Source organism: Ictalurus furcatus, chromosome 7 (assembly GCF_023375685.1).
Source record: "Ictalurus furcatus strain D&B chromosome 7, Billie_1.0, whole genome shotgun sequence".
In the NCBI taxonomy this organism is placed as follows: Eukaryota; Metazoa; Chordata; class Actinopteri; order Siluriformes; family Ictaluridae; genus Ictalurus; species Ictalurus furcatus.
The window spans coordinates 19,756,794-19,767,077 of record NC_071261.1 but is presented as its reverse complement, the minus strand read 5'-3'; the positions used below and the strand labels follow the sequence as shown (position 1 = coordinate 19,767,077).

The window sequence follows — 10,284 nt, the reverse complement described above, 5'->3', positions numbered from 1 at the left end:
GACATTTTGTTAGGATACATGGCAGCCCTTCCAGTCCCCTGACTTGAAACCCATAGAAAACCTGTGGGGTGAACTGAAGAGGAGAGTCCACCAGCGTGGACCTCGAAATTTGAAGGATCTGGAGCGATTCTGCATGGAGGAATGGTCTCAGATCCCTTGCCATGTATTCTCCAACCTCATCAGGCATTATAGGAGAAGACACAGAGCTGTTATCAGAGCCCCTGTCTCACGCTTTAAAAACTCATGTTAACTCATTAATTAAATCATGTTTTAAAAAAAGTTAAGAGTCATTCATATTGTCAGTGGTGTTTTCAAAATAAAGATTTGCAAATTACATGTTAATAGGCCTATACAAAATAATACCCTACAGTCATTCTGTGTGCACCTGCCTGCCTACTATCTTTCTGCATGTAATGGAAAACAATCTAACTATCACACCAAATATAAAATAGACAACCCCAATTCAACCCCAAAAAGTTGGGATGCTGTGTAAAATGTAAATAAAACCAGAATGCAATGATTTTCAAATCTCATAAACCCATATGTCATTCAAAATAGAACATAGAAAACATATCAAATGTTTAAATTGGGTAAATGTAACATTTTAAGAAATAAAATAAGGTCATTTTGAATTGGTCACAACACATCTCAGAAAAGTTGGGACGGGGGCAACAAAAGGCTGGAAAAGTCAGTGTTACTAAAAAGAAACAGCTGGAGGTTAATTGGCAACAGGTCAGCAACATGATTGAGTATAAAAAGAGTATCTTAGAGAGGTAGAGTCTTTCAGAAGTAAAAATTGGCAGAGGTTCACCAATCCATCGAAAAAGTGCATCTACAATTTGTGGAACAATTTCAGAATAATGTTCCTCAACATAAAATTGCAAAAACTATGAATATCTAGTCATCTACAGTATATAATATCATCAAATGATTCTGAGAATCTGGAGAAATCTCTGTGTGCAAGGGACAAGGGTGAAAATCAATATTACATGCCCGTGATCTTCAGGCCCTCAGGCAGCACTGCATTAAAAACAGGCATGATTCTGTAATGTAAAACACTGCATCAGCTCAGAAACACCCTCAGAACTCATTGTCTGTGAACACAGTTTGCCGTGCCATCCACAAATGCTGGTTAAAGCTCTATCATGCAAAGAAGAAGCCATATGTGAAACTCTGCTGTCTTCTCTGGGCCAAATCTCATTTAAAATGGACTGAGGCAAAGTGGAAAACTGTTCTGTGGTCAGACGAATCGAAATTTTAAATTCTTTTTGGAAACCATGGACACCGCGTCCTCTAAAATAAAGAGGACTAAAGAGGAGAGAGACCATCCAGCTTCATTTACATTGGCACTGTTATAATCTCAGTATCAAAATGTATTTTAACAACAACCGTAATTAGATGGTTAGTCAAAATTCCTTTAGATAATGCATGAAAGGTGTGGCACCAAGCAGGAATGAACCATGCATCTCTGTACAGTAAAATCATACCGTGTATGAGAAATGCATGAACAGTGGCAGATGCAGACACGCTGCATTCCTTTGCCTTCTAATACAGTTAAGAATGTGGGCAGTCATCGAAAAATATAATGACACTTCAGTCATCACAGGTGGCAGATTTCCATGTCAATAAGAGACAGTAGAAAAGTGATGTAGAATGGCACCGCCTTGTATGACTCTTTACAGTGATGGAAAGTCTTTGGTTTGTTTTCATTGCTGAAAGAAAAATGGAGTAAAGCAGGCCTTGGGGGATGGAAGGTAATGTTAGAAAGAAAAGGGGCAACAGGTCACCAATCAGGTTATGCTTGATCAGACTGACATTTATTTTTTGTCAGATCATATAGCATTGTTCTAAACCACAAGTATCAGTTTAACATCCCACATTATAGAAAGTAAAAAAGAAAAAGCATTAAAGAAAGGCAGAATGTAGAGTTTAAAGATGTGTACATTAAGCAGCCTATGTGCTTGTATATGTGAGTGTTTGCAATCTTGGTGGATAAATTTCAATATTAAAGGATGCAGTTAATTCCTGTGTAATAGAAAGCAGGGCTCTGGGGGACTTGGGTTTAATTTATCCTCTGTCTGGACATGACAGATGCACAAGAAATAAATGACACTGAACTGTATGCCATTTGTTTTCTCATAATGGCTTCCAAAGAGGGATGGAGGATGCTGTTCATGCTCGAGCAAATCACCACATCTGTACAGAATAATGCACTTTTTTTTTGTTGTTTTACATTTTATGTCACAGCACAATATAACTTTAAACCTGTTAATATAACTTTAAACACTCTCCTTATGCTTATACAATATACAATAATATAGATGCAATGCAACAATCAATTCAAAAGTATATATCCACACCAAAACAAAAGCTTCACAAATGCCCAAATTGCCACCTGTAAGTCAGTAATTTGAGCATTTACCTTCTTAAATAGATGCTGAGATAGAGGTAGACAAGAATAATTAGTGAGATGTTTTATTTAAAAAGACCGAGTTATCAGTAACAAGAAGAAATAACAGGTGCAATGTGTTATAATAAAGGCAACAAGGGGAAGGGGATGAGCAGGAAGAAAATGGGGTAAATGTTCTGCCTCAACCGCTTGGACAGCCCGGGCAACATACCACTCATTCTACACACCTACACTCTCCCTCTTTCTTCATTTATCTCCATCTCTCTTGTTCTTCTCATTACAATCCTTACTCACTTACTTACTTACTCACTATATTTTAATATTCACTGACCCACATTTTAATTATTATATATGACCTTATCATTGATAATGAATCATAATCATGTAGAAAATCAACAAATAAAAAAATGTATAGAACAGGTTAGACAGTCTTGACTAACTATTGGTAATGATTCCAGGAAAGGTGTGAATGGAAGAAAGGGGAGGTTTTGGGGTGATTTTAATGCATATAGGGTTTTTGTTCGGAGCAATCAGAGGAGTAAGGAGGGGTACTAGCCTACTGATAAATGGGGTGTGCATGGTGAAGCCATCCATAATCTTAGATTATTATACACTGTTTTATTCAGAGACTGAATTAGTAATGGGCAATGTCATTTCTATAGGCCTAGGCAACGACAACCACTAAGATAGTGTAAATATGAGAATTTTGTGTGATGATAATGATGATCTGACTGTTCACCACGAAAACTATCATGATAATGATCATCGTCATAAAGTTGTAACCAGCTGTAACCATAGTAAATAAATAAATGACCAGTGTGCTTGTAGACCTACGTTTAAAAGTTATAAACGTTAAATGCCTGAACGTTTAGCTTTCACTATCCATCGCTGTAGTCCTGCTTCTTGGCCTACTGCATTTAGTCGCTCCCGCCTTGAAGCGGAATGGTGACTGGAGAGTGTGTGCGCGCGCGTGTGTGTGTGTGTGTGTGTGGTGGGGGAAGAAACCGGTTGAACAGGTAGAGCGTAGAGGTTGGGTCGGGTTTGTTGTCACCGTTATTTCCAGGCGCATGCGCGCTGCCACCTGTTTCCTCATGAATGTGTACCTGCGCTTCAATCAACCTTTGAAATTCGTTGTGCTGTGACTCGAGTGAGCGGATCGAAACAGTTCCTCCATCGTTTTCTGCATTGGCTGGCGCTTGGACGGCCTATATACGCACATTTTGTTAAAGGAACAAGCTCTGGACGAGCGTGGAAATTACGGAAGAGAAGGCAGGGCGCGCAAAAGTGGACAAATGGTGGGAGACGCCACAGGAACCTGTAGCCTATAGGTACAAAAGTTTGTAGAGGCAGTGAGGAGGGAGGAGAACGAAACAAAATCGTCCGAGTCTCCATTAAAATCGGCTACACACCGGTCATCGTCCTACTAGTAAATATTGTATTAGTTGTATCACCTGTGTGGTTCATTTTAGTAGAGTAGAGACTACAGCGCTGTAGTAACTACAACAGGGTGTCGTAGAGAGAGATAGCGGAGAGCCACCTGGAGAACTCAGCATGCCACGAGCATTCCTGGTGAAAAAGCCCAGTGTTTCACCCGGCAAGAGGAGCTGGAGTGATCTACCTGACCATGAACGAGGGGACATCTACATACCAGGTGAGGGGCACACACTCATTACATTAAATTACATCGCATTTAACCTAACAGAGCCTAAAAAACACAGGCCGAATAACGGTAAACGGGAACTACACAATTTCTCATGTTCACTCTTTTGGGCATGACTACAACATTGTATTGTTTTGTTAACAAGCATTTACAAAGCTATTCGTTACTTTCAATTATAGCCTATATAGGCCTTTATATATATATATATATATATATATATATATATATATATATATATATATATATATATATATCTTATTAATAATAATAATAATAATAATAATAATAATAATAATACAAAACCTCAAACAGGTTCAGTTCTTAGACGGTTTATCATACACCTCAGATTATATTTCAAAACATGTAATTCCCATTTGTACCCAATTAAATTACAGTTTGGGGACATCGAATTTGACACTTTTTGCTGATTTGAAATTGTGTGTGTGCTAAAACAATCAAGGAGCCTTTCCAGCCCGTTTAGCTGACCTTCAGCCCCAGCTGCCTTCCTTGTAGACGACGAAAAATCCATTGCAACACACTGCATTGCGCACAGTTCCGTCTCGCCTATAAACCAGAACATAACATTTGGAAAAGCTTTTAAATCCACTTTAATTTAGGAGGTAATTCAGTGGTAGCAGGGGTGGAGTGGATTTAAGGAAACGGCGTTTTACCCACGCGTGGCCATAACCAACAGATTCATGTGTGATCTTGACAACGTTTTAGAAAAAAGCAGGCAGAGGTTTTGAGTATCAGATGACTTGCTGATTCACCTAACGGAATACGAGAAATACAATCCTCTCTTTGTGAGCCCCTTCCCCATGCTCATTTCTTACATCAGAATAAACTATTAGGCTAATAATTTACCAAATGCTGATGGATTTACACTCGCTTTTAGAAGATCATTTCCGAACAGGATGTATAGGGGTGTAATTTCTGATAGGATATTTTTTTCTCTCTCCTTTACTTTAGACTGAAATATATATATATATATATATATATATATATATATATATATATATATATATATATATATATATATATATCATCTTGTGAATTAATTATTGTGAATTAGGCTCGTAATTTAATGTTGTTTTTTGTTTTTTTTAATAATGTATACGTTATTTCTCTTTTTATTTTACATTATTTGCTCAAAACATTTGGAGTTGATGTTGAAGAAAAAGTTTGAACTGATTTACTGTAGCTCTTAACAGCATAACGTGGTATGTTGTTAATGCTGTTAGACTCGTTCTTATGATGGGCCTAATTGCCATAACAGACAATTGTGTAGTTTCATTTCAAGTTTAACAGCCAAGGCCTGTACGTAGAGAAATGAAGTTACTGGAAATGTGTCAGAAACCAGTGCTGATAATTGAAGATAAATTCATCCTAATTTCTCAACACTCGCTTTCCAAAAAGCTGATATATAATTACTATAAATATATAATATATAATTTATCTTTTTTTCTCTCTTATAATATTGAATTTGGAAAGACAGTGTTTCTAATTAGCCTGATCATTTATTTGTTCGGTAAGAAAATGATCTGGCTTGTTTATCCTTGCAGTGGCTTTGTTGTGCACAGCTGAGTTAATGAACAGTGAAGGAAATAACGGACTGGCCGAGGTGCCGCTGCTGTTTCTCGATACACCCTTAGCAAACATGGCCCAAAGTAAACTCACCTCCAGTGGGATAGGCCTACTCTCCACCTTTCCCACCTTTCTCTACTGATAGTCGTCCTATTACACCCCCCCCCCCCACCCCCACCCCCCACCCCCACCCCCCACGGCACGCACAATCAGTAGATACTGAGCTCTTAATTCAGTTTTATTTTGAATGTTTCTATCCGACTGCACAGATTTCCCTCTCGTTTTACACTAGGAGAGTCTGAACCCGTGGGGTGTGACGTCACCAGTGCGGTGTCACTGTTGCGAGATAAGACATGAAAAGTGGATTTGGATTGGTGCGTAGAGCAGGACAATAAACCGGGCCAGGAGTTGTGCAGAGTCATTATGCTCCGTTTTGCTTTGTTATTTAGTCGTATCGGTTTCAGTGCGTTTTTTTTTTTCAGAGCAGGTCTACTGTTTTGGAGTCGGCCTTGTAATGAAAAAGAAAGGCAAATATTATCGAAAGTGAACTGGATCCCTGAAAAACTTTAATAATGCAGTCTGTGCCACCCAATTTAGCAAATGAAGGCCCAACAACATGGTCTGTTTTAGTTGATAAAGTTCATTTCGTACTTTATCTCAGATAGCACATACATTGTACTTTTAATAATAGCCTATAAAACGGACACTTTCATATTCACTGCCTGTGTTGTTCCACGTTTACAAACACACACACACACCGTCCGCCCACACACACACACACACACACACACACACACATATATACACACACATATATACATATATGAGATGGGAGGGGTTGGCATACACCTGAAGAGAGATAAATCCTACGTGGTACAGTAAATGGAAAAAAAAAAAATCGGTGCTCCAAGTGTAATGAAATGCCTTGTTTTCTCAGGAGTTTTTGATTCACTTTTTGCATTTGTCAATTACATTTTTAATTCAGATTCTTAGATTTAATTCAAATTGTAGCTCAGTAGAAAAAATAGACAAAATAATTTTATATAAAAAAAGAATACTTTTTTTTTTTTAATCCAGGAAGGATCTTAATTGAGCTATATCACACTGTTGCATTCTGCTTATACAGTTACAGTGCATATGACACACATTTGCATTATATTTATTTATTTTTACTTAATCTCCTTAATGTATGAAAATGGTAGTGTAATGCCAGTTAGCTGAAACCGATGTCAAGATTTTTTTTATGGTGCCACTAATAGTTAGAATATGAGTATGTGATACATTACTAGGGTTCTGTTTTTGCTTATGCATTGTGTTGTATGTAGGTTTGTATAACGTGAGATGATAAGCCTGTGTCTCTAGCTTGGCCAGTCAGACTGGTAATGCCGTAACAGGAGTGGCTGACTTCAGCATAGGACAATACAGTTGCACACACACCTGCCTCCCACCCAACCACAAATACACACATGCACACCTTCCCTAAAGGCACAACTGTCCCCAGTTTTTTGAGAGCCACACACAACATCCAGTTTCAGATAATCTAAAGATTTGTTATTAAAACCTAGAGCATATTTGAGTGATTTGGAACCATTTTAGGGAAGTTTGTTTTGTTGACAGAATTTTAGAAATAATCTTAGACATATTGTAGTTCTAAAACACACAAACTCAAACTGCAGGCTAACTATATGGCCAAAGGTTTGTGGACACCTGACCATCACACCCATATGTGCTTTTTGAACATTCCATTCTAGATTTAGTCCCCCTTTGCTGTTACAATAACTACCACTCTTCTGGAAAGGATTTCCACAAAATTTTGGAGTATGGCTGTGGGGATTTGCCCATTCAGCCAAAAGAGCATTAGTGGTCACTCAATTTTTTCCACCCCAGCCTTGGCAAACCATGTTTTCATGGAGCTCAATTTGTGTACAGGAGCAGGGGAACAGGTTTAGGCCTATTAGTTCTACTGAAGGGAAATTATAATACTACAGCATACGAAGACATTCTATACAATTGTGTGGTTCCAATTTTGTGTCAACAGTTGGGGAACCACAGATTCGTGTGATGGTCAGGTGTCCACATACTTTTGGCAATATAATGTAATATTACTACTATTTACACTCATTTCACATTTTCTCCATGATTTCCCCTCCAGTCTTTGTGTCGCCTCCAGCTCTGTGTGAGGAGACGGAAGCAAGTACAGCTGAAGTGGCCCTATGCCTGTCCACTCATAAAGAACGCAACAGATGTACACAGAACTATATGCTAGAGCCCTACACAGTGGTTTCTACAGCTGAACTACCTTCCTGTACCACTCTGGGACAGCAGCCCAGTCCTGAAACAGAGCGCATCCGAAGTACACAGAGCAGCACATACGTCCGCTCCAAGATCAAGGTGGGGTTCTCTCAGAAATGTACCTTTCATTAAGTTTCTATTTTAGTATCTGGCTAAAAACAGGTTTGGCTTGTATGGTTTCAGTGTTAGTTACCCACCTATTTTGGTTCAGGAATTAACTGTGGTATGTGGCATCATACCAGTCATTTATGTGCAAGCTAATTTGTTATTTAACTGAGAAACTGAGAAACCCAAGGAATCTTCTTGGAATTTAGGTGACTTGAGAACAAATTGTGCTGAATAAATTGTGACGATGTCCCACCTTTTTCAATATATTTTCCTTTATGTTTTATATTTACAGGTGACTACAGGCGAACTCTCTGTCGAAGCTCCACTTAACATTCTGAGCACAACTGCTGATCCTGCTGTCACTGTGGCAAACCCATGTCCCACAACCAGCAGTGGGACATCATCTGCACCTGCAGCAGGGGGAACCTATGCATGTCAGGTGTGCCAGAAAATGTTTCAGTACCAACGCATGCTCAACAGACACCTAAAGTGTCACAATGATCAGAAACGGCATCTGTGCAGTTTCTGCGGCAAGGGCTTTAATGACACCTTCGATCTCAAGAGGCATGTGCGCACACATACAGGTATGTAAGCATAAAATATTTTGTTAGTCAAGTTACTTTTTTTACTGTCAGAGAAAAGAGGTTGACAAAACGGGTATCAGATTTATTTACCTGGGTGTGTAATATTGTATATAAATATACAGTTCCAGTTTCAAATTGCCTCCGCTCCTACTGCGAGGCTTTAGGACAAAACTCTGTGACAACACACTACACACAGACACTTAAATATATATGCCTCTAATCTGTTATGTCCCAGGTGTTCGTCCATATAAATGTAATTTGTGTGAGAAGGCCTTTACCCAGCGCTGCTCTCTGGAATCCCACATGAAGAAGATTCATGGTGTGACACAGCAGTATGCCTACAAGGAACGCCGCACCAAGCTCTATGTCTGCGAGGATTGTGGCCACACTGCTTCAACCCAGGATTCATTGCTGCGCCATATCCATAATCAACATCCAAACAGTGCCTTCTTGCGGGCCAAGGGGGCACGTAGACATTCGGGGGCAGCAGGTGTAATTGCACGGGAGGAAAACTCCCTGCCTGGCTCTCCTTTATCTCTGAACAGTGATGATACAACAGGATCAGGAGGAAGGTAGAAAGAGTTTAGATCGATTGAGACATAAAATAATATTGTTATAATATACACATCTATCACATTATGTCAATTGGAGCATATGCAATGTTATTTAAACTAAGACAAGTGAGAAAGTAAAACTGGAAGCTTAACGATACAGTGACTTTGACAGTCTAGATGAACTGATGAATGAGTTTCAAGCAGTAATCATAGATTGAGTTTACACATCCACTATAGATGAGGGCTGGTTCTTCGCTTTGAAATCAATAAACAGCTAAATAATGATTATGCACTAGTTTAGTTTACGTTAAAGCTGATTTTGGAAAACTTTAAAAAGAAAATGCTATTTGATGTAAATAGTACTCCATTTTTGCTCAGGGGAGAACCTTTTTTTTTCCTAAATATTGTTATATTAAAAACTGTTATGTCTTATTTTGCTGCAAGGAATTATTGAAGAGGGAATGGTGTTTGGTCAGTAATTATTGATGTTCTATACTGTCAAATGTGTGAAGAAATGTGTATTTATCAAGGTAGTGTGTAATGTTCTTTTGGTGGAGTTTATCACTTATTCCAGATTTTATACATTTATAATAACATATAAATCTTTGTACATAATATGAACATAGATTCAGATTTTCATATTCATTAGTATCCTCAAGAGTAACATATGAGATGTGTTCACTGCTGTTACTGTCTAACAGCCTAACATTAACAATGCTGATTTGTCTTCAGGCCTAATAGTTTAACTAGAGGCACTGAAGTACTGTATGGACTTTTACTACATAACTTTTTTTTAAGTGTATGTGCTTTCTATATAAAATAAACAATAAACTTTTATTTTATGTTACAAATACTGAACAACAAGTGAAATCTGTGTATGCCTGGGCTGAAATTAGTTTTGGACAGGAAAAGGGGTGTGTGTGTGTGTGTGTGTGTGTGTGTGTGTGTGTGTGTGTGTCAGGGGGCGGATGCTGTGTGAGCATACAACAGATTCCAGGTCTGTGTTTGGTCTTGTTGCTGGAATTCACTAGCAGCCTTATTATTGAGTTTCTAGGTGTTAACGGTTCAGGGGTGCTGTCGTTGTGCCCGTTA

The 10,284-nt window shown here is 38.5% G+C and overlaps 1 protein-coding gene across 1 annotated transcript; it reads left to right on the top strand.

Moving 5' to 3' along the window:
* The first annotated feature begins 3,433 nt into the window (after positions 1-3,433).
* Positions 3,434-10,037, top strand: ovol1a (ovo-like zinc finger 1a). Its single transcript, XM_053629192.1, has 4 exons — positions 3,434-4,061; positions 7,807-8,045; positions 8,347-8,638; positions 8,874-10,037. Exons 1-4 carry the CDS (start codon positions 3,962-3,964, stop codon positions 9,212-9,214), a joined length of 972 nt encoding a protein of 323 aa, XP_053485167.1. The 5' UTR covers positions 3,434-3,961; the 3' UTR covers positions 9,215-10,037.
* The last annotated feature ends 247 nt before the right edge of the window (positions 10,038-10,284 follow it).